Genomic DNA, 24,703 nt, shown 5'->3' on the forward strand with positions numbered 1-24,703 from the left:
TACAGTCAGACTGCCATTGAACAGACATTTATTTATGCCTTGGTTTGTGGTCGGCATTTTCCAGTTTGCTGTACGTGTGGCATTTCTAACACATTAGATGGAACTGAAGATGACTTTCTGTGGTTGGGAGACAGCGAAAAGGAGGTGTCGTCAGACTCCGATAGCAACTGGCCGCTAAGATTCGCGTGTCTGCCTGCCTTTTTATGATCCATAAAGTTGTTTCAGCACGGAATGCGTCGACTCAGGTTCCATTACTCAATGTGCGCAGTAGAATCGTCACCAAGTTAACTTTTTGGGTATTTGGGAGGTAATAGGCGCGGTAAAATTGCGAAGACACAGTAGCCCCGCTATACAGCAGTTATCAAGAGTCTTAATTACTTCACCTTTCCCATAAGTAATTAGCATACTGGTAAGTTGCCTATAGATAAGTGATTGGATTCGGAAAAAAAATGAATGGGTGTTGTGTGTGATGTTCATAACAACTGTGTCGCTCATAATAAAACAATGCTGCAATAGTAAGCCAAGTCAGTCACCTTTGGTGTAGGAGAGGGACGCTTGGGTGCATTCTTGATTTCTGTTCCTTCAATCCTTTGCTTTGAAGAATCAAAAACTTTGCGGGGCTTGGATTTGGTTTTGAGGCATACTTGCTCATGCCGGGCCTGAAATACAGAACGGAAAGTGCTGTGCTACTGTTTCATGGATTAGCAAACAACTGTAATCCAATATATATACCAAATGAAGAAACACTCCCCGAATGATTACAAAGTTTGTCACTGGTTTCAACAAGAACTTACCAAAGCATCAGGACGAAACGTTCTCCCACATATTGAACATGGAGTTAGCGCTGACTGTGTTGAGGCTGCAGAGATGCAAGCACAATTTGTTTTGTGAATCGAATGAGACCTTTAAATGTGCCACAATAAAATAATGTGATTGCCACGATGGATACAACTGCACATACACTGCTGGAACTACCTTCAAGTTTCATCTACACACAAGCTGAAACTTTCAAAGCTTTTGCCCAGCGCACGCTTTCACATCTACGTCAGTCAAAATATCTGGCGTACAATGTAACGCAAATATATGCCATTCAAATTCACGAATGCTCTGCTTTATATACCTGCACACCTCCCCTGCGATGCTTACATTACAATCCCAGTATCATATAATAAATATGCACATTCTCACGAAGACTTCACCAGGAAGACTAAAATACTCGCAACGTTGAGGTAATGAATCGCGAGCAACTCACCCACATCCTCCATACTGCCGCTCGGCGTGTCGCTCACATTCTGCACAGTGAAGCAGCTGGAATGAGCAATGGACAAGTATTACTATCAGGATTGCGTGTAGAAAGAGAGAAAGGTTTATTAGTCAACTGGCAGGCTTCAGGCACAACACGATGACGTATCAAAATGGTGCCACGCAGATCGATTTTTGACGTATCGAGATGCAAATCGCGCATTCCATCGGCAGAGCAGAATATACAGGCGAAGGAGCCGCGATCGCGAAACGTAGCGTTATATGCGAAGTTCAGCCGCGGTCGAGCAGTGTTCGCAGCAACGCACGTTAGTCGGAGGCAGCCGGCAAAGACAGGACAGCAGTCAACGAGCACGCACGTTTGAGACAACGCAGTCGCTTTCATGCCGAGGCGAGGCCAAAGCGAGAGGTGACACATTAACGACCGCCAGAGAAAGCGCTCAAGTTCTAGACGGCTGCCCATATAAGGGAAAGGATGGGCTATCCCACACAGTACCTCGGTTAGTCCACACCCAGCGAGCAAGTTGCCAAGCAGGCACACCAAACGCTGGCGACGGTACCACACCGGTTCTCAAGAGCCTGAGGAGTGCAAGCAAAATCCGTAGCGCACGCCGCAAACAATTCCTTTCGAGCAAATGCGTCCGCATCACCATGGCAACCGGAAGGCAGGCAACGGAAAACACCGCCGCGACGACGGCGTGATAGAGGGGGCGGGAGGGAGGACCTTTTACCTTGCCAGTCGCGCGAAATAGACGTTGCACATCGCTGCCACGCCAGCGCGAAAGCGACAAGAACTGGACCTATAGTGGACACTTACGCACCGGTCCACCTGGCAGGAATTAGCGGCTCCCGAAATTTAGGTTAGGAAAACTAGTCCCGAAGAACGGTGCCGACGCACTCTCCGAGCGGCTGCCGCGTACGGAGACCGAGCGTGTTTTGTTTTTGTTGTCAGCGTTTGCTTTCGACCGCCGTAGCTTTTCTTTCTAAGGAATTCTTGGTATGGCAGTGAAGACCGCGCTAGAATTGCGGCAATCCAAAAATCAAACTAACAGCCACGAGTTTCCTCTAAAATGCACGATCAAAATTTTGCCCTGTTCACCGATTTTGATTTCTTGCGCTCATCAGTAACAGTGATTTTGCATTTGCCAGATACTCTAAGAGATGGCGGTACGATCGCAATAATTCTTCTCTTTCTCTCCTAGATGGCAGCACTCGCCTTATGTGGCTTTTTCTTTTGGACCGTCCGTGACCTCTCACCGTAAACAGAGAGCCTTTCCGTGCGCGAGAGGTTTTGTAACACGGGGTGAATGTGTGTGTATGTGTGTGACTTGATTTGACAGTGAGCCCAGCGCTTTGGATCCGAACTCTGCTACTACGCTTTCCCCGTGCTATCGACGCAGCTAAAGGACTTTGGAGTCGCGAAAGAAAGCATCGAGGATTATCATCTGTCGGCGAAGCTCACTACGTTCAGAAGCGAAAGGCTCCCTAAATCTGCAGGTATGTGATGGAATTTTTATTCTACCCCTCGAGGAATCGCCAGTAACTAGGAGACATTTCAAAGGCGTATAAGGAAGCGACTATCAATGAATAAGAGCCGAGTGACGCTATGTTTTGACGCCGTTCGCCTACAAACAAAATCACAGCTGGGCTGTTGCCGAGGGCCTGCTAGCCGCTCACTATGGCTGTGATTCTAGGTCATTTACATCGTGCGCCCAGACCTGCATTTTAGAAAGCTTTAGTTAAACTTCGCTTTAGCATTCTTGCATTGGTGCCCTCGTTGGTGAGTTTTGTGTTTTGTAGTCCGCAAAAGCTGTCTTTCTACGCGAACCTGCTTTTGATGCAGCGAGAACGCGCGCGCGTTTCGTTCTTGCGACCTTTGTGTTGATCGTCTTCTCAGTCCTACGGTTGGTGAGCCCGAATTGATGGTTTTGTTCAGTAGTCCACTGCACTCAGCGAAGGCACAAGTGCGGATTAGCGCAGACGCATCTGTGACGTGACAGATGTCACAGCGAAACGCAAAAGCGTGACGACGTCTGAGAGACTCCGCACCAGGTGTTCCGACCACCAACCACATCTGACATGTCATCGTCTCGGAACAGCTGAGCAGCAGCCGCTATCGATTACTGCTGTGGGTTTCGCTTTTATGAGGTGGCCGACGGGCTGGCTGTCGATGAAAAACACTTAGAACCACGAGCCTTTTAGCGCCTGAAATTCTGTTTTTGATAACCCGGATGTCAGTACGCGGCTACGTTACTACAAAATTCAACTGTAGTTACATACGTTTGGTCACGGACAAATTAAAGAAGGGGAGGCGGGGACACAGTGGCGTAGCTAGGTCGTCTGGCACCCGGGGCCCATAGGTCTTCTGTCGCCCCCCTCCCCGGGTGTAGCCGGAGGAAAGAGGGGTGTCTTCAGACGTATATGACACCCCCCCCCCCTCGCTGGCCCCTTGCACCCGGGGCCCACGGCCCCCCGGCCCCCCCTGTTGCTACGCCACTGCGGGGACATTGTCTTAATTGTTCCGGCAACGTGTAAAAACCTAAATGTGTGTGAATGTGTGCGTGTAGTGGTGAGAGAGGGTAGTGTTGGAGGAAGGCGTGTGTGTGCGGAGGCGAGTGGGGGGTGGGGGGGGGGGTGAGGTCGTGGTAGCAGCATTCGGAGCGTGCGCAAGGTTGCAGGGTAGCCACGTCGTAATTATGCACTACTTTATGTCAAACCATAAGCTGAATCACCCTTGTGGTTTAGCTGCATATGCAGGTGTACCCCTTATTACCGGGCTCTTAATAAAGGCGGGAACGACTGACACTGACATCCTTTCTTGATGCGCCATAGGTGAACGAACACGCTCTTATTATATCACCCGAAAAAAAAAAAGTGATCCTTTATATAATGGAAGGAGAGAAAGGGGGATATGGTTAAGGGCAATTACTCATGCGCGTCTAACCCATTCTGCCACGCTGTTGGCTCAAGCGGGCGTGCAACAAGTTTGTTATGCTCGTGCGCGCGCGCGCCCGAGCTAATTTGTTCTCTAGAAAGCATGCGAAGGCGTCCTCATTTCGTGTGGAATTGATGTATATGGTTGATATGATATCTCCGGACATGATATGATATGATATGACAAACGGACACTTCGGTTCAAATTCACACGGCGCACAATTTATTTTCCCGCTTCGCGATTCAAGCAACAAAGAGTCAGTGGCAGTCCACGAATTCAGGGGCAAACATCTCGAAACAGAACTTGTATAGGTGCGCCAGCCAATTAAACGTTAGCTCACTACCGTGACGTCATGACGGAGACGAACTCCTTTCTGGGGAACTATTTCGGAACGCGGAAGGCGCTGATGCAGCTGTGTTTTTGGGGCGGAGGTTGTCGCGAATTCTTACCATGTTTTTTTTTTATTATTCTGTGTTCTTACACTCTCAACGAGTGCGGGTGATCATCGAATAGAGAACACAGCGCCTTGACGGCTTGACCTAAAGCACCGAGTCGTCACCATCTTCAGGACAAAGGCCTTACCTAGAGACCTCCAGTTCTATCCCCTGCCTGCGGTATGGATCAGAGTATCATAGAGAAAACGGGTGTAGCCGATATCATAGTTCAGAGGTAGAGGTGGACCGGGCCGTTATAGCGATTCCTTTCGTTCGATTCTATTTCTTTATTATCATCCACCGCTCACGACCAGCTGATCCGCGTGAAACCGTAGGAAGAGCGCCTTTGGGATCACTGACGAAGCTCGAAACGGAAAGCAATTGTAATAGAATCGCTGCATTTACATTATCGCGATTCAAGTTATGTAATTAATGCGTAATAAGCGCCGGTCTACTAGAAAAACGCGGTGGCGGACGGCAGAGAATTAAACGGTGCGTTGAAATTGGGAAATCTACAACGGTATCAGTTAAGGATCACTCACGCTAGACCGACCCGACACCGATTTCGGTCTGCCGACTTTCGGCGACAGCGTTTTTCACCTTCTTATCGGCGCCTCTGTCACCTTGTACAGACGCCGAGCTCTCCACCAACCGTCGGCAGATTGTCGGCGTCGGTGCAGTGTGACAGAGGCGCCGGCACGAAGGAAAAAACGCCGTCGCCGACAGTATGCAGACCGGAATCGGTGTCGGGTCCTCCTAGTGTGTGTGAGCCTTCAATCAGTCAGCACTTGCATGATACCGAACTGGGAGTGCGAATGTTGAACCGTGTTGTGTGCAGGATATCAGGCCGACGTGGAATGAATGGCACACAGCCTGTTGAGTAACCTCCGTTTCGAATCCATTATCTTCGTTAGTGTTAGCGTGTGTTACGATATGCCCTTGTTTGTCTACCTGGTGCGTCGCGTTATCAGATGTATTGTGACGGGCTGCGGACCCTACCGCACTTGACGAGTGGCGCCCGTGCGGAGAAATTTCCGCAAGTTTTCGCTAGGCTATGTCCCCCTGCAGCAAACGTTTTCGCTAGGCTATGTCCCCCTGCAGCAAGCAACGATCCTCATCATCCTCCTCTTGATGCACTTGTTAATATTTTTACTTGTCTTTTTAGGAGCGTCTTATGCGTGAAGATTGGAGCTTGCGCAGTAAGCGTTACGTGTGAATCCCGTGATAAAAAAAAAAAAGAAAAACGTCGCTCCTTCGCCCGAAAGGCGAAGCATCGATTGCGATAATAAATTAGTAGACAGCTATACGAAGTACGGATAGAAGTTTTATCGGCCGTATAAACTCGTAAAGGTTCGCCTTTAACTAAATTAAAAAGCACGGAGTCACGCGCACACAGGCAAACGTAAACACATCTTACTCGATGAGCGCGGGCACTACCCGTGAAAACGCTGGCTTAAGGAAGAGCAGCAGTGAGGGGCGAATTGACCTTCGTACTGCCTCTCACTTCAACGCGAACTATGCGGCGAGAACACACAGCATACGAAGCTATCAGCGCTCGACGCGCCTAGACTTCGTACTCATCGCGGATTGCTTTCGAGATAGGGCCCGCGCGGCCACGCTCAGCCGCGCCATAAGCAGCCGCCGCCGGAGTATAACGCCCCTCCGGTGCCTTGCTCGCTGTGGAAGACGGTGCGCTTCCTCCCCGCCTTCTTCCCTGGCGCGCGTGAGGCGAAGCCGCCATTCTTGGCTCACCCTCGCACACGCTTTCACACGTAGTACCTACAGCATTACGGCGCGCGGCCACGCTGTTATCGCACTCGGGCTTGATGCGGAACATCACGGCGACGCCGACGACTGCGGCGAAAACGCGTCTGGAGTGTCCGTATATTTCCTGTCACAATGATACTCGATGAACTGTGGTTATGCGTACAATAATTAAACGTTTACAGCTAAAAGTCGTTATGGCGAGATTTCGTTATAACGGGGAGCACGTATCCTTCACGGCAACCAGAGTTCTGTACCGTAATCGTACAAATACCACGTCGCGTATCTCGGGCCGAATTAACGTGTCCAGTTATTTTTTTTTTCGATCGCTCTGGCAATGAGTGCGTTTGAGTTTCATTCACTAAAGCGAAACAATACATGCGTACTCGCTCAGCCCCACTTGCGGCAAATAACCTTCGTTCTTTTTTTTTTTATATTGAAGCTTTCCTTCCTTACCCCTATGGAAAAAAAAAATCAAAAGGAAGGTTGTTTATTTTTTGTACTGGCAATCGACCTGCTAACGCGAAGTTAACGAAAGGAGGCTTTTGAAAGAACTTTCATCTGCCATAACTAATTCAGTGTTCCTCTTTGAATCCGCTAGGTCGAGCAGAAAATCTGCTAAACTGAACCCAGCATTTGATGCTGGGTTCGCGTCGTTTGCCTGTAAGCCGTGGCGGAAAGAAAAATAGCGTTAGCCACCGTGCCACCTTAATTCAGCGTCGTCATTGTCGTGGGTTGAGCTTATCGCTTTTTGACAGAATGCTTTCCCAGCCTAAACTGGTCTTAGTGTTTATCTTTAGGGTCCCTTTAAGGGCTTCTTTTTCTTTGAGCGACTTTTCCACAGTATTTTGTATTATATGTTTTTCGTTCGCAAAATGGGATCAGCTGACCAAGACAGGGGTAACTGGAGATCGCTGGCTAGAAGCCGTCGTCCTCCATGCAGTGGACACAAATAGGCTGCCGCTGCTCATCATTTCAATTCTCCACCAAGTTGCGCAGCCCCTGAATATGTATAAAAATAAAAAAGAACTGCCTTTTTCACTCTACATATTGAAAAGGCTACGTCATCGTCGCCCATCAAATATAAGTTTTTCGTTGCAACTTAGTGTAGACGGTCCGGCGTGGTACTTGTGCGCGCATACACGCGCGCACGCAAAGCTAGGCTCTCGCGGTAGATTTTAATCCGAAATTTGAATCTGAAATCTCTGACTCTAAGCTCCTCCTACCGACAGCGGCCGCCATTTCGGCATGGCGCGTGTGACGTCACTGTGTTGCCTGCTCCGAAACTCCCGAACCACGTGGGCGGTGCAACCACGCTTGGCCGGCGAGGGTGCCACCTATGCATTCTGTCGCAGCAATTGTTTCATAAGGAGGTCTGCATGCGGGGCAAGTCGGAACGGATTCGTTGTAACTGATGCGCTGAAGCAACGAGGACACAGACAGCTCCTTTGCTTGCATTCGTTCCTCTCGCGCGTTAGGAACAGAAAACCAGAGAACGCCTGCGCAAAGCGTCTCGGGTCCATAGCCGAGACACGTGTGTTAACGAAACCACGTTAGAAGCGCGCGGAACGCGGCTCCCGTCGTCACGGGTTAACGTTACCGGACTTCTTTCTGTACGATTTGAGCGATATATATATATATATATATATATATATATATATATATATATATATATATATATATATATATATATATATATATATGAAATCGTCTATGAGATATGCGCCTCGGCGAATGCGTTCAAATTTTACAAGGTTGCTATGGGGTGCCTACGGACGAACACGCAATGCAAAGTTCCGGTTTGAAAATTTGGCTTCATGGCCCGTTTAATTAAAAGCCTGTGCCCCTCTGTCTCATCGATACTGCGTATTGACGGCGCTCTTGCTTCGCTGCATGTTTTAGCGGAAACCCGCAGGCCGGCGCATTTTTTTCACCGTGGCGATGCCAGCGAATGGTAAACACAGTGAGTAAGGGCTTTTTGAGATCCATCATGGAACTAACTGCTCGGGGGCAGTGTCCGCGGGTGCCGAGTACCACGACCCTCCAAGCTGCTCCGTTGTTTCTTTTTTTTTTTATTCCTCCGCCTTTCTCGTCGCTCTGTAGGTGCACCGCAAACAAGCGGCAGTGCAAACCCGGAAAAACACACAGAAGCTTCTCGCTCCATAAATTTTTTGCGCCCCGCTCACGCCCAACGTGTGTCAAAACGTGACGCTTAGAACTGCGGACCAACCGGATCCCCAAACGGGTTGCGGCGCTTAGTCGAACCGAATAAGAAAAAGGAGGATATATATATATATATATATATATATATATATATATATAAACGCGCACACGTGCACTGGGCAAACGCAACCCAATCATCGCTTCCGCACTGGCAGAATTCTCTTTTTTTTTCTTACGCTGGCGCCGTGCACGTTTCTCTGTCAACAGGGTCCTTCGGACCACCAGTGGCAGCCAAGCGGGGGAATTTGCGAGGTGGTTCTCTTCAGTCTACGTTTTCTTTCTTTCTTTCGTCCCTTTCTCAAACTGCCGCTCTTCAGACACGCTTCCTCGGTTCCTTGGACCGGGGCCAAGCGTCGCTCGGCCGTGTGCTGCTGCTGCTGCTGGTATAGAGCCACGCGCCAACCCGTCGGCGAACTGTCGGCTCGAACGGGCGTTGATCGACGTACGCCCCGGTCCGGTAGCTGGAGCGCGAACGAACTTGGGACTCGGTCGAAGGGAGACCGGAATGCTTCGCTTCGACGGAATGACTCACACTGCGGTGTTCTTTTCGAAAGGTTGCGAGTTTTTCAGTTTTGCCGAATGTGTTATTATAAGGTGTCTGGCTTCTACAAGGGCGCGCGAACTCGCGCGCGCTTTTTGGGATACTACTAGACTTCATTTAATGGGCTTCTTTATGTAGTATTACAATTAAATGAATGCTTAAAAATTAGTATTTTTTTATCCTTCTCTCTCTCTCACCTATCGCATCCTCTTGCCCATCCCCCAGTACATGGTAGCCAAGCGGAGATAATCTCTGGTTATCCTCCCTGTCTTTCTCTTTGCCTCTCTCTCTCTCTCTCTGTGAAATGAATGCTCGCGGGCCTTCATCGTAAAAGAAAAAGAAAATCTACATGAGTGTCCTGTCGAGCTAATTGTTTATAATTAACTGTTGATATTCAGTGGGCTGGTGCTGGGCTGTCTGTGACCGTTAGTAGGCTGGTCTGTGTGACCTTCTGAGTTCTTTCTCTTTCGTACCCCTGGGCACAACCATAGCTCGTGGGCAAGAGCTCCTTGGGCACTTCACGGGGACTTCGGGTGCGGCGCCTCAGGCCCTGGTGGTTACGGAAAGTGCAGGGCCCCGTCCCAACCCGAAGGCTCCGGAGAGAGACCTCCTCCACCAGAGTTACGTAACGAGGAAGGCAGCATGCGCCGGCACACTGGAAAATTATACACCACGTGTTTCCGGTCGGAGAAGAGACTTTCCGGGCTACAAAAGATGGAGAAGGGGTTGAAGGGAAGGGGGAAAGTAGGGGGGGGGGCTGTCAGGTGAAGGCTGTGAATGAGTGATCGTGTCCGTTGTATTATTATAGTGGTTGTGACCCTGCATCCCGGGCACTTTGATGGTGAAGCGGGCAAAAATGCTCGATTCGGTCGCATTCTCGCTGCTTGACTAGTTTCGAAAGTGCGGTAAGTTAACTAATAAGCTAGCTGTTTCTACGTAACAGCTTGAAACAAAATCTTAAACTAAGAAAAACACTAAAGAGGAAGAAGTAGCAAATCATAATGAAGTAATTACGATATAGACGTAAGAAGAATGGATGGATGGATACAACTTTATTGAACGTCCGGCAAGGTTTAACGCAACCCGGACTCAGGTTTCCCACGGGGGAATGTTAAGGCCTTGCCTCAACGCCGCCTCACGGACTTGGACTGCCCACGACTGGATGCCGAGGTCTGAGCTGCGCAGAGCGGCGGCCCACCTCGACGACAGGGTCTTCGGAGCAACTACCATCCAAACTCTATCGACATTGCACTCCTACAGCATGTGTTTGAGTGTTGCTGGTCCTTCCTCGCACAAGCTATGAATTTATAAATTTGTAACGCATTGTTGCAACTTTTTAACCCAACATTCTCGTGAAAGCTCTGCTGGCGAACTATGGAGTTTGTGCTTATTTCTCTCTAAACGTGGACATTCTATCTATCTACCTGGCCATCTGTCTGAATTACCTAGAGTTAAGAAACTAAGAGGCTGGCACCGCGTGTGTTGCTTCGATAACACGGTGCTTCAGGTCGGCGGCAACCAAACGAAAATACGCGAGTTCGTGTGGTTCCTTTCTGTTTACGTTTTTCAATAAATACATTATACTTGCCTCCTCCAAGTTACCGCTCACGCTGCAACTATTTTCTTCTGAGGAAGCAATATTTAAAAGCTGGAAAGAACTTGAAAGTCTGCATGGACTCGAAAACGGGCGTACGGCTTTGCGTAGACGTATATATACATTGACGTGACGTCAGTTCGAATGCTCTTATATATATATATATATATATATATACTGACCTCTCGTACGTGTTCCACTAGAAAGCGATTTTACACTCTTGACAGGTATTCGCGGTGCGGGAGATCGGTTGCGGTTTATGAATCGGCATTTTTCTCCAGGTGTTTCGGCACCGTTAGAGAGAGCCTCGATCTTTTACGTGGCCTGGTTGCCGTCTTTTTTTCCAGGTTGATGTGTGGTCATTCAACCACGCAAAGCTTGGGCGGCCGCGTTAAGGTGACAGGGGTGTTTTCTTTTTTCTCGTCTTACCTTCAGTGTGAACGAGTTCCAGTATTACGCTTTCCGCTCCAAAATGACGCCCGCGAACGTGCGCGTAAGCAGGAAAACTATATTCGGTGGCCTGCCTGCACGGAGAGGAGGGAGCCGAGATCTTTGCATCCTCGTCAGCATCATCAAGAGCCGTCGGCTCTCGTCTGTCGCCTGCGGATGGCCGCGTTCAGAGCTGGCATTTCCTTGTGCTGACATCTGTGCCTTTACATTTGTGCAGTGGGCAAAAATAAAACGAGCACTCGTCTAAGGTGGAAAGAAAAAAAAATGTATTTAATTCATGTTTTGGGGCCGCAACGGTTCTCTCGTGTTCCCAGTGAAGAGCAACGCGAGATGATCCGACTGTCAACTAAATTACCGAACGCTCTGGCGTTGCTCTTCTGAACAAGGGGCCAGTAGCGCCCCCCCCCCCCCCCCTCTGTGAGTTGGCGAGTTTGAGTGAGTTGAAGTTGGAAAGGTTTGCACCTAATTGGTCCCCCCAAACAATAAATTGTTCAGTAATCAGCAGTGAACATGAGGTGAAATGAAAAGCGTTCCGGCATGATAAAACACCGAACGTAAAGTATATGTATACTTCTTTCAATCATTAGCGAGTGCTTGTTTTATTTCGATCATGCACAACCGTCGCCTGACGTGCTTTCGTCGAAAATTGCGCTACGTTTGTATAGGTGGCCGGCCTACCGGCTGTACCGGGGTTACAGCTGTGATCAACACGAATGGGAACACCTAACCTGCGTTCAAGATAGTGTACTTGTCCTTCCTTATTGCGCTGAAACCGTGGGAGCAGAAATGGACCATCTCTTCAAGTGGTTAGGGCTAGGAGTACTGATCGTTTGAAATAGAAAGGCCGCTTTGAGCGCATATATAAAGTACGCCGGAAGTGATGTCGGTACTAACTGTACGTACTTACGTGTCATCGTACGACGTGTAGGTGCAAACTAATACTACACGTCATCGTAACGCCTGAGCCAGTGCGTTGGTAATACACGCAGGCACGGAAGAGGTGCATCCTGTAGTTATACCGCGCCGAAGACCGTCCCATCATTCGGCGCCCCTTGAGCGCGAAACGTTTCACTCGAGGTAACTAAACAAGCCGACACCGCTGTTGCCGCGCGATTGCATGTTCTAATGGACTTATAACTACAGTGACGCTCAGCGAGCGTCCGCGGAGCGAGCTCAATGGCCCCGTCCGAACGAGATATATATGTGCGCCCACCTGTCTTGGGCGTCGACGCCTCGAAGCCGCGTGCCGTGATCGGACCACTTCATCCCGATGCCGCCGTTGTTGTGGCTTTCGTCGCGTCGATGATGCGGTGGAGGAGGCTTCTGCCGAGAGCAACTCGAGTGGCGCGAAGAAACAAGGACCACCCCACCTGGCGCCCTGGTGCGAGCAGCCCGGACGCCGTCGCAAGGCGAACGCGCGCACCGACAGCATTGCCGGAACGCGTGCGCACCTTCTCTTTTTTTTTTTCCTTTCTTTTTTTTTGAAGGAGTCCTCCGCGAGGGCCGCCTGGCTGTGTACTACCCAGTGTGTTGCGAGTATACACACACACATATATACACGCACACACACCACTGGGCGTGAAGGCGTTCTTCGCTCCGGCGAGTTTTGTCGCGGTAGGGTTCCGGCTTCGGTCGAGCGTGTAGAGACTCTCAGTACTTCGCCACCGTCACACCGTGCATAATGCATACGAAATCGGCGCGGCCGCCTTCTTGCCTGGGGACTGGGGGAGGGGTTTCTATTTTTAAATGCAACGCCCATGCACGGCAGCGCGAAGTCGTGTGTAAACAGTGGCATTATATGCGGAGTATGTGCGTTCACTATACGCTGTCGGTGACAGTGTATCCGAGTGACACCGCATTCGGATGCTACCGCGACAGAATGGCAGTATATGTGGGGTACGTTGCTTTCATTGACAGTACATGCGGAGGCGGTCGGGACAGCGAAGCGTGCTTGCAGTGACAGTGTATGCGTTCAGTGTATTATTTCAGTGACCGTATATGCGGATGCGGTCGCGGTGGTTGATGGTACACGCGTTCGTTGTATGCTTTCTGTGGCAGTTACGCATGCTGATGCAGTCACGTTCCCCGCTCTGCGTAGTTGCGTTGAGGCGCAGCTTATATAGAATCGCGTCTTGCCGGTGCGATGCGCTTTCTCTGAAAAGCAGGGTGGAAGGAATATTTTCGAAGTGTCGCATTCCTTTCGGTATACGGTGAATTACTTGCGCCGTGAATCGCACGCAGCGAAGCGACGGGTTCGCATACTATACTGACGCGTCGCGCCTTCGGTACGGCGCGCCTCTTCGCAGTGAGGAGCGTTGACTTGGAATTCCCGTCGAAAGCGTACAGTATAAGCCGTATGTGCCGATTGCGTTTGATGATTCAGTCCTTGCTTGAAGAGACTAATCGGTGAATTAGCTCTTTGGCCCTTCTATAGAGTGATTTATCGATCCATCCATTGGGGGCTGATTCCTTCCTTTCTTTATTTTTTTTTTGACATTAGAAGTGAAGATTTTAGGTTCGTATATATAGGGAAAGATTCCGATAGAATTTTCGCCGCCTGTAACTGTCAAAAGTATAACGTGATTCTCGAACGCATCACTTCATAGGGGGTGGGGGGGAGATGGGGGGGGGGAGGGCGTTTGAGTGCCGCATGCGTCTGGAAAAGGCTGCTGTACGCGTAGTCGGGGGTAGAACCCGTGACCTCCTGCTCGGCAGCAGGAGCGCCGCGAGGAATAATGATTCGTGGTGTGCTTTCTAAGGCGTTGGACAGCTGAGCCTTCGCCCGCAAGTGAGCGCTTATTTTATCGAAATCACGCCTGGAGCTAGCCGCCTTTGACTCGTGCGGCACGCTTAGATCACGAGGCTGTCGAGGCGTTTTCTTCGAGATTGAGTAAAAAAATCCTTGCTCCCCGAAAACGACGTCTGATTAGATTAGCGAGTCGAGCTGGGTGCGACGCGACGATCCGGTGCCCTCTTGACTCGGCATGCATGCTGGCACGGTGCCTTCGAATCAGTGGTTTGCTTTCGCCGTTTCGCGAGAAGGAGGTGGGCAGTTGGCGGCCGTGCAAGGCGGCTGATTGAAAGAATCGCGAAAGAGAAGCGCTGTAGTCGATGGCAACCTAAAAGAGCGCAGTGGTATATGTATACCGCTGTCCAACTTGAGGAGAATATGTATAAATGCGCCGGCCAATTACGTTCGCCCGCTTGCATGACGTCAAGGCGGAAGCGAACTTCTTTCAGTGTTGGCGTATGTCTCGCGGAAGCTACGTTTCGGTTCGCGGAGACGCAGGGGGTGGGTGCAGTGCGGCTTTTTTCTTATTTCTTTTTGTGCGAGGAGGTCGGGATGAATTCTTAATTAAAAATTGATTAAGGACTGCAGGTTTACGGGCCAATTAACCACGGCATAATTACGAGGCACGCTGTTGTTGTTGGGGACTCCGGAATAATTTTGAGTACCTGTGGTTCTTTAACGTGCACCCGAATGTATAAGCGCTCGAGCGTTGGCGTTTCTCCTCCATCCGAATGCGGCCGCCAGGGCAGGGTTCGTACACGCGACCTCGAGCTTAGCAGCTCAAACGTCATAGACACTAAGTAGGATGCCGTGGCGGGCCGTGCTAGGTGTTCTCGCTATTTTTTTTATTTTTCGCACATCACTTGTCAACCTGCGTGACAAGGACATTTATCCGCCACTTCTTCGTCGAAATGCGACCTTCGCTGTCGGCAAGGGAAGCCTGCCTGGACGCTCGTCACCGCAAGTTCTTATATAGGTCACTCGGGCAAGTTTGGAGGAACCGTACCGAGAGTACTACGTATGTACGGCATAAATTATAACGAGGGTGACCGCGCACGACGACTCATTCGCGTTTCACGTCTCCTTGGAATACCGCTTATATCATCCGTGTGGTCTCGTATAGAGGGTCGTAAAAGTAGCGGCAGCATGGGACGTTCGCTTTGAGAGAGAGAGAGAGAGAGAGAGAGAGAGAGAGAGAGAGAGAGAGAGAGAGAGAGAGAGAGAGAGAGCCATTTAATGAAAGGCGTGCACCCGGTTCCGGCGGCCCTCGTTACACCAGCATTGTGACCATCGAGCGGTGGCCGCATTTCGATGGGGGCGGAACGCAGAAACGCTCGCGCACTTAACATCATCTTTTTATTATTTATTTTATGAATTTCGTGCCGAGACCCAACGTTGGAACGTCAGCTGGCGTGACGTCACATATTTCAAAGCATTTCTCTCTTCTTTTTTTTCCTATTTTGACTGTTGTGCATGGCTCGGTAAAAGTCCTTGAAACTTGGTATGTCTTCGGCTCGTGTAGAAGTTGATCGTTACTGATAACAAGTTCACTAGACCAGAGCAGACGCTGTCTTAATCAGTGACGTAATGGTGACCTATAGTACGGGAATTTCGAGGTGGCGTCGCCACTTGTCTTTCGTTATTGCACGTTTTCTGGCTTACCAACCCTGCTTTTACGGTGTGTGTATATATATATATATATATATATTAGTCGGGCACTTCGCTTTACACAGCTCAAACAATTTTTCTCCTAGGCTTCCCTTTAAACTGAGAAGGAAGGAGTGTTTGTACTTTTCCGACGTTGCTGTAGGGCAGGGCGGAATCGCGGACACTTTTTTCCATGGTGTACACTGCGCGTGATTGATAAGCCGCCCTATGCGTCGACGGCTGCAGCGCAGGGCTGCGCCTTGACGGCGAAAACATAAGAGGAGACAGCAGAGGAGGAGGAGCAGGATGATGGGGTGCCGAGAAGACGAAGCCGTAGCCCGCCCAGCCAACTTCTGGCTTCTCGGATTTCACGTCTGGCTGAGCAGCTGCAGCAAGCCGCCTCGAAGCCGTGCAGACGAGACGGATAGCGCCGCGCGATTACGCGCGCTACCCGAATATGCAGCAGACGAAGAAAAGAGAAAGAAATATGTCTCGAATTGCCGTTGCGCCAGCGCTGCTGCTGCTGCTGCTGTTATATTGCTGTCTGCGTCGCGTATGGGATGTTATACTCGTTTTCCTTCGCAGATTTTCAGGAAACGCAGGGAATCCTCTTGCGCCACCTCGGGATTTTGCTTTTTCTACTTTTTGTTTTTGCTCGACATGCTGTAGGCGCTTCAACGGCGATAAACAGACGATAGTAGACGCGACCGTCGGCTGCGCGGAGCAGACGGCGACGTCTTGAAGGAACAGTAAAATATAAACTTGAAAGAAAGAAAAAGGAAAGATAGAAAGAAAGGCGAGAGACTGTTCCGAGGGCGTACAGTGTATATTGTCCTGGACAGTTTACGTTAAAGCGGGTATAATGCATCCTTGTTTCTTTTTCTTCTTTTCGATCCTGTGTGAGCGTATCGCGGCTGAAAGAGAGATGTAGCAACAACGCGTCTCGTTAAACGCGACAGTCGATGGCAACGGGCCAGGACTTTCTAGAATCTCAGCATCCGGCCTTGGAGAAGAAGCGATAACAGAAAAAAAAAAGTTCTTTCGAGAGGTTGGCCAATTTGTGCTCTGCTTTCACACGCTTCTGGTGTTGCTGCTGCTGTATCGTACGAGTTGTATTTGATCGAATGTTTATTACATACAGCCTGCATCGGCGCCTTGACTGTTGCATTGCCTGCTTTATTGAATAAAAGCAAGACTGGGCGACGGGCGCGTTTAGCGGCAGCGTTCCGAGCGGAAGCGACGCGTGGCTGTCTTGTCGCCGTTATCAAGTTACTTTTCACTGCGACCGCGCCAATCCGCATCGATTAACTTAAGGATGGCGCCACCGGAAAACACGCTCCGGAGATTGTGACATCGCCTGCGACACTACAGCCGTTCGATTAGCTGCTGCTGCTGCTGCTGTTCGCGGCGTAACTTTTTCTTTGCCCCCCCCCTTCCCCCCGCCTTTTTTCTATGTGCCTCGCAGCTAGCGCATTGACTGCGCTGTCGTATAACGTTGATTTCGACATGTATTATAACGTCGTAAAGGTAGGTCCTGGCGCGCTATGGTTGATTCTGTTAAACATTCCGCCGTTGGCACTTTTTTTTTTTTTTTTCGCAGCATCTGGTCTCGACTCGCGAAATGAACCTTGCAGCCTTCGTGCTGACTCATCGTAGTCGGAAGCCATGGCCTCCGAGATCTCCGGGGGGCGCGAGGCGTCCTGGCGAACAACACCGCGTGATCTTGGAGGTCAAGCCGCAGGCACCGAGTTTCGTTACTAAGATTACTAGAGGAAAACCCGTTGCTTCACTCGTTCGACAGCCCTGGGAATCATCGAGTCGGGAACAAAACGGCTTGCAGCCTCTGTTGTTCCCTGTGGTTCATCTGCATTGCTTTCTAGAGAAAGAGTTCATCATCGAAAAACAGATTGTTTAACCAGCGTGTTAGTCGCCTACATGCTACTCGGCATTGAATGGGACAAAATAATGAAAAAAGAAATCGTAGAAGAGGGGCAGTACAATAGAAAACAAATAAAACGTGCAGGTCTTTTCATGTTATCGACAGAGTAAGTGTCCTCGGCGATGAAGGCAAGTAATCCTGTGAAATCTCGCCGGTTAATGCGGAATAGAAAACAACGTTCTTGGCGGGTGAAACGGCCTGGTTACAGTCTAGAGAGCAAGCCTATTGAGGCGATGTATGTGATGTTATGAACACGGAAGTACAGGGCTCTGCGCTGCTTCGATGCGCTATAGGCCATGCATGGGGCCAGCAATCCGCTTTAAAATCAAGGGGCCTTGGACGAGCTTTTTCAGGTTCATCCGATATCCGTTTCCGTTGTCTCTGTGGGTTGTTCACCCAAGTAAGTGTGTGCTATAGCCTCACATACATCTGTTTAGAGAGCATTAAAGGGATTCGCACCTGCCGCGGTAGCTCGGCGGCTATATGGCTTTGCGCTGCTGCAGCTGCAGGTCGCGGGTGCGATTCCGAGGCCGCATTTCGACGGGGGCTAAATGCGAAACCCGCGTACCTAAATTTAGTTGCGTACACGTTAAAAAAAGAAAACAGATGCTAAAAATTAATTACGAGTCCCCCATCATGTGCAGCGTGCCTCATAATCATATCGGATTTTTTTTTTTTTTTTGGAACGTAAGACTGCAGATTATGAATTCAATGTTCAAGTGTTTCACGTTCGTGGGTAATTCCTTACATTACGAAATTCTCGGTGCACGATAAACCACCACACATTGAAGCACGCGCGTCCCTCTCAAAATGCAGATTATGTGTTCGGTATGACGCTCGATATGCAGAAATCACGAGCGGTGTTGGAACAGCGAAATTCCGGAATAGAATGAGAATATTCGACGAAAACGACCTTCAGGTATTGAGTCTAATGGCGAACGCGTTTGTCATTTCTAAACAAAGTTAAGGGGCCGGGTTTTTTCGTGGAGGCCAATTGGTAAACAAGGTTTACTTACATTATTTGATACACACATGTAATGACGATCGCGACTTGGATGTCAGTTCAACTGCATGGAGCCTCGTAAATGATAAACATCTTTCAGTTATCCGGTGCACCGTGACAGTGACATTAATTGTCAACACAAGCGCGTTGAACGCGTTGCATTCGTTGAAGGGGTCCAGTGTATTATATGGCACCGTACGTCGGTTTAAAGAGCTGCAATCGTTATTGAGATTGGCCGAACAAAAAATAAATTGCTTGGCTTAAATCTTAGCAATAAGTTCATAGTCTGCCTCAAGGGGAGTCATTCACGTTGAAAGACGGCCAGTTATTGCATATAAAGTGGCGGACTCCGTGCGTTTTCTTGTTAACTGGATCCCCTGCCGTGCAGCATGCCCGGGTGACCTGCAGTAGGAATATTGAGAACTGAGTCCCAGCTTGCGTCGACATTCCGTGCGTTTTGTGTCTTATTCTACGTAACAATGTGCTATGTACCACCCTGCTATGATCTTCTGAGATAGCAGTTTTCACAAGCAAGCAAGCAAGCAAACAAACAAACAAACAAACATATAAATAATCTTTTCCCCCCCTATAAAAGTGTTGTTATAGTCGAACTGAGAAGAATATTCCACTATTTCTAATATTGAATTTTCATATCGAATACGAAACAATTATAGCAAAAGCTTCTTGCTCTCGTATTCGAGACACGGCAAAATCAGTTTTTGCGGTAATCCCGCAAGCTGGAAGAAGGTTCATCCCGGATCAGGGCCATATTTTTTTCTTGAACTGCGAAGCTTTTCTTTCTGAGCAATCCGTCTGGGTTTCTTTTGTAGCTTCGTGCTACATTCGGGTGGGTGACAGTTTGCCTTTTTCAGGCGTATTCAAAAACATCCAATGTTTGCGCGCCCTTTGTAATTATACGTCCTCAAAGATTGCTGAGATCCATCCATCCATCCATCCATCCATCCATCCATCCATCCATCCATCCATCCATGCATGCATGCATGCATGCATCCATGCATGCATGCATCCATCCATCCATCCATCCATCCATCCATCCATCCATCCATCCATCCATCCATCCAATCCAATCCAATCCGTCGGGACTGTTCGGAGCAATCGCGGAAGTGTGTCAGAATTCGATCCGTAAGCCTTGCGAGCGCGTCCTGTGTGTCCGGCGCGATCGTGGTTTCTCTCGCATTGCACGGCTTCACTATGGCGCGGGACAATGGAGACGTCGGTGTGTCGGGGGAAGATGTCCGCCCGCCTTCCCTTGTTGGCAGACGTGGAAGACAATGCACTCCGAGAATCGCTTTCTCGTGTAACGTGAGCGTAGCGTGGTTTTCGCACCTGCTGCGTGTTGCACGCCCGCCAAACCGGAACAGGCTCGCGTTTTTGCCGAACCCGAGGCTGCAGGTCTAGCTGCGAGCTTTAATGTGTCAGCCTTCTCGTGTTCGAGCGAAACTATACTGGTTCGTTTTAAGCGGATGCGTTACAGTGCAGGATTTGCTAGCGCCACTCTACATAGCCTCATATCTCTTTCGATCGGAGGCGATCCCGTTGGTAATCTTCGCGATCTTTTTCGGGCCGAACTGGGGTCCATTAAATGCTTTGGCTTTGCGATCAAGCCAAAGTAATATAATTTAAGAGAGAATTAAGCTCTTCAGTTTTATCCTGGATGACATGGCGGTAAGGATGCAAAATGAAACGATTCGCACAGCGCACTTCCACGTGCAGGCACACATCTCGCACGAAACACACCGCAACACGCAATATGCACAGTCTACGCAGGGTATGTCATTATGACCACCGATGTCTCTCGGGTACGGTAGACGTCCCTGCGCTAGTGAGGGCGCGCAAACAACTCCGTGGACAAAGTCTTTGGGCGAGTCTTTAAGCAAGATTATGGCGAACCCGCCGTGGTTGCTCAGTGGCTATGGTGTGGGGCTGCTGAGCACGAGGTCGCGGGATCGAATCCCGGCCGCGGCGGCCGCATTTCGATGGGGGCGAAATGCGAAAACACCCGTGGTACTTAGATTTAGGCGCACGTTAAAGATCCCCCAGGTGGTCGAAATTTCCGGAGTCCTCCACTACGGCGTGCCTCATAATCAGAAAGTGGTTTTGGCACGTAAAACCCCACAATATTAAGTTTATGGCGAAGTCTTTGATGTATATTCAGTGCTGATATTAGGGCTGCCTTTTACATTGTGGTTGGGCTGCAAGAGTGGTCTGAGATGGATCTGTCTTCCCGTACGTTGCACTCAGTGCAGAATGGCGATCTTAACCGTTTGATTTTAGATGACAGTGAAGGCAATGTAGCCTAAGGCTTGGCCACGAGCCGGAGCACAGTTCCTTTGAGCAGTCACCGAGACAATGAGCGGGGCATTGCTTATTCTGTCTGAAGAACAACTTAATACCAGTGCCGCGATTGTTCAAAGCACTGTGCATTGTTGCATAGCGGCCACCGGCTCCGCCTATACAGGTCGGTCAGGAGCAGTGTATAGCGTGAAGACAGGCGTACATATCGTTCTCGCGTTCCTACGTAGGAACGTGGCCGGGAACTGAACCGCGGCCCACCCGCCCAGCGCCGGAGCACCGAGGTCTCAGCGCTACCGTGGCCGGTATATAAGTGCGCGTCGGAACGTAAAACGTGATTGCCCTTTTCTTTTTTATCCCTCCGAAAACATACCCCTAAAATGCACTTTGGGACAAGCGCAGTTCGTCTTCTATAAAAGGGTCAGCTTATAAGGACGGCCACTCGCGAGGGACACACATACACACGTGGCGGTCACCGAAGATACAGCTTGGCGTGTCCGACGTCCATCGTCGGAGCGACTGTGACCCCCCGTGTTTCGATGCGCGTCCCCCTCGTCGTCGTCGTCGTAGGTCCGATCGATGACCGCGTGTGCACGATGTTCCCTCCCGGAGAGGGGCGCGCCTCGCGTGACCAGCGACCAGCACTGTGTCCGCGCGGACAATGGGGCATCGCGCTCACGGCGCGCGCGCGCTCCGAGCGGCTGCCACAGGCTCGCCTCTCTCCATTCCGCGGTGCTCGTCTCTTGTCGTTCTCCGGCACAACAGCGGTTGGCGCTGGCCCCGTTGTCTTGGCGTAGGCCGCTCGCAAAGATCGAGGCTCGCCTGTCGGCACACACGCGCTCCGTTTCGCCACAACGACTCCGTGCAGTGCGGCGAACGCTATGCGCGTCCAGGAACAAGAATCTGATTCAGTACAGCCGCCGTTGGATTTGACCCGAACAATAGATAGTTGATAGCTTGTTCGTTTACGTACGTGTTACTCTTTACGGGAATAACGATTAACCGAAAGCGTGGGCGGCGGTAGGAAAGCTGGTAGCGGCATCACGTGACGCTTTGTGCAACCATAACGCGTTTGAAACATGTGCGCGCGCACGTGTGTGTTGCGTTGTCGTTCTGCTCGAAGGAAGATAGTAAGATGAGCGCATGTTAGCCATTATGTCACGTGCCGACTCTTTACGCCAGCAACTAAGTAGAATACGGTTAGTCACGGCAATAACAGCCCTCTGCCAACTCTGGACAAAGTCTGCGCCGCAAGGTGGTGCCACCAATGCAGCGGCTCTAAAGCCCCTTAAACTTCGTTGTTTAAGGGGCTTTAAGCGGCTCACTCCTACGCAGGAGGAGCCATAAAGTGGCTTAAGACGTGCTCGGTTTGAGTGCGACTGTGACTGCACACTCGGCAGAACCGCTGTGGTTTGGGCGTGTGTTACGAATGTTCTGTATTGCTAGCGTTCTCGCATTACTCGCATGTCCGGATGAGTCGTATGATATGGAGGAGGAGTTGTTGTGTATAGGAGTTGACAGTGCTGTTGGCCTCCTATCAAACGCGGTGCGATCTGGAGACCGTCACGGTGCATTTGGTAAGAGCAGCACCGGGTAATGCAAAGTACTTGACACGTGGCGCAACGGCCGGTTTCCCATTACCCAATCCCCGTGGAGGACCCACCACGGCTCACCAGACCCACTTCAACGCCGCATCACCGAGGGGTACTTTTAGGTAGAGCCGAAGCACCTCTCCAAAATATCCAGTGTCCACGTGGGAACGAAGGGTGTGGGCCAATTCTGGCCAACATCGGGGACAGCCTAAGTTTGGACACGTAAGGAGACAGTTGACGGCTTCGAGACCAAGTAATGCAACGCGTCTGAAGCCGTCTGGAAGGCGATGGGAAGGCGTGATGGATGAAGGTGCCTTTGCGAGTTGACGCCACCTACCGGCGACAAGAAAAAAAGAAAAAAAATAAGAACCTACGAAAAGCATCTATTATTTCTCTATTTTAACTCGTTGCGCTTGCGAACCTATGAAAAACACGACGTGACTTACATTAAGCGCATAATGGGAAGTGTAAGCCGAATCGAGGGGGCTCGATGTGTTGTTTGTTACAACCGTACGAAGCGAACAGACAAGTCGGAAAACGCCTAGATGAAATTCCGAGAAAGAGAGATTCAAATGGAAGGCTGGCAGCAGCGTGTGGATCTAATTTTTTTTTTCGGTAAAGGCGAGCGGGCGGCCGCGTCCCTTGCAAAAACATCGAAGCTTTAGCGAGCTGATATAACCTACTGTTATACGTGACGCAAGTTATCAAATAAGTAATCAAAAATAAATAAAGCTAACTTTCATAAAGGTACACGCGTCACCTTTCACTGTCGTTATTACCTTCTATAATGGTAATATCCGCCCTAGTTTTGATATTTTGAACATCCTTCGCAGATATCCGCGCAGTGGCTTATTTGGCTACGGCGTTGCGCTGCTGACCACGGGGTCGCGGGTTTGACACCGACCGCTGCAGCCACATTCCGATATAAGCGGTATTAAAAAAAAAAAGAACGCTCGCACATTTCGGGTGGTCCGAATTAACCCATATTCCCCCACTGAGGGGTGCCTCTCATAACCAGATCTTGGTTTTTTTCGGCACGTAGAACGCCAGAATTTAATTAAATAATATCCGCTGGGTCCACCCATATAGGCTTCGCCACACTGCAGCGAGTTGCTGAGGCGCGGACTATGTACGGGGGAAAGAGGAGCGACGGCTTGCTTTGCGTGTCCAAGGGCTTTCGAGTCGCTGAAATTCGTTGTTGTTCCGTTCCTCAAGCAGGGCCTTAGATATATACGCGAGGGTGGGTTTCTTATAACTTTTGCTTGTAACTTCAGGGTTCCTGTCGCGTGCCTCGCGTGGCATGCACGGACCCTCGCGTGAGGGACGGAAGCTTATAATACAGAGCTAGTTGGGGCGATAGATGTATATCGCGCGAGTCTGATACGCGTTTCCAGTTGAGCCGCACGTGAATTGGTCCCGTTGAGGGCGCGGCGCTCGCTGTCGTTCCGTGCTTCGACGCTGAGCACGTGGAAGGGTAATCAAGCGCGCGAGGAATATATAAGGAAGTTCGGATTGTTCGGAAGCAACGACCGCGGGTATAGCAAGCTACATTTTGTATATATTTACGGGTGTACCGTGATCGTGACTCTGCCTTTACCACGTACGGCTTCCAAGGCCGCGGCCTTCGGCGTGGGTATATCGGTCTTTCTGTTCTCTTTCCTCTCTTTCTCCCCCCCCCCCCCATTTTTTTTTTTTTTTTGCTTCAGTGATCGTTTTGCGCTTGTGCGAGCGAGAATCTTCCTTAAAACTTCTTTCTGGGCGAGTTGGTGCATGACGTAAAAATTGTAACAGCGCAAACACATGCAACCACAAGGTAACAAGGACGAGACACACTTGTTACTTTGTGGATGCATGTGTTGGCGCTGTTACAATTATGTAAAAAAAAAAAAGCGAGAATATTCCACGTGTCCTGTGCGTTCTTTAGCTAGGTTTCGACGGGATGACGGCTATCTCGGCTGGTGCTTTTAATAACGTCGCGCAGCGCGAAGAGAAAGCTCCGTAAGAAGCGCTTGTCTTGGCAAACGTCGCGACGCCCTCGTGGAGCGCTACTTCATTTAGCCTCGATTGCGCCGCGCACGTTTACGCAACTCGTCGCGGCGCGCGCGCGCCGCTGTGCGCTGATCAGCGTGAAATTAACGCGCGTCCCCGACGCGACGCGTACTTTCTTGCATGCAGCGAAATGGCACTCGCCCTGCCGCCCACGCAGTCCGTCTTCCC

The 24,703-nt window shown here is 50.1% G+C and overlaps 3 protein-coding genes across 9 annotated transcripts in view; 2 read left to right on the top strand and 1 right to left on the bottom strand.

Moving 5' to 3' along the window:
- LOC142585310 (uncharacterized) overlaps positions 1-12,580 on the bottom strand; it is a 51,702-nt gene extending 39,122 nt beyond the window's left edge. The window contains exons 1-4 of one of the 5 annotated variants that reach the window (XM_075695981.1): positions 12,415-12,580; positions 1,253-1,308; positions 795-859; positions 534-659 (exon numbers count right to left, since the gene is read on the bottom strand). In XM_075695981.1, the coding sequence (XP_075552096.1) occupies positions 534-659; positions 795-859; positions 1,253-1,308; positions 12,415-12,467 (300 nt within the window). In that variant the 5' untranslated portion in view covers positions 12,468-12,580. Of the gene's footprint in view, positions 1-533; positions 660-794; positions 860-1,252; positions 1,309-1,619; positions 1,661-1,756; positions 2,015-2,077; positions 2,195-12,414 lie in introns of those variants that run through there. The other 4 variants (XM_075695984.1, XM_075695983.1, XM_075695982.1 and 1 more) reach the window with 4 other exon arrangements.
- Positions 1-24,703, top strand: part of LOC142585313 (solute carrier organic anion transporter family member 74D-like) — a 572,676-nt gene that overhangs the window by 52,455 nt on the left and 495,518 nt on the right. The gene's annotated exons all lie outside the window — the stretch shown is intronic.
- The window catches only part of Oatp30B (Organic anion transporting polypeptide 30B), a 260,297-nt gene continuing 238,097 nt past the window's right edge, over positions 2,504-24,703 (top strand). For 2 of the 3 annotated variants that reach the window (XM_075695977.1, XM_075695978.1), the window contains exon 1: positions 2,505-2,757. The gene's annotated coding sequence lies outside the window, so the exon portion shown is untranslated. Of the gene's footprint in view, positions 2,758-24,703 lie in introns of all 3 variants that reach the window. The other variant, XM_075695979.1, reaches the window with a different exon arrangement.

Source organism: Dermacentor variabilis, chromosome 6 (assembly GCF_050947875.1).
Source record: "Dermacentor variabilis isolate Ectoservices chromosome 6, ASM5094787v1, whole genome shotgun sequence".
Taxonomy (NCBI): domain Eukaryota; kingdom Metazoa; phylum Arthropoda; class Arachnida; order Ixodida; family Ixodidae; genus Dermacentor; species Dermacentor variabilis.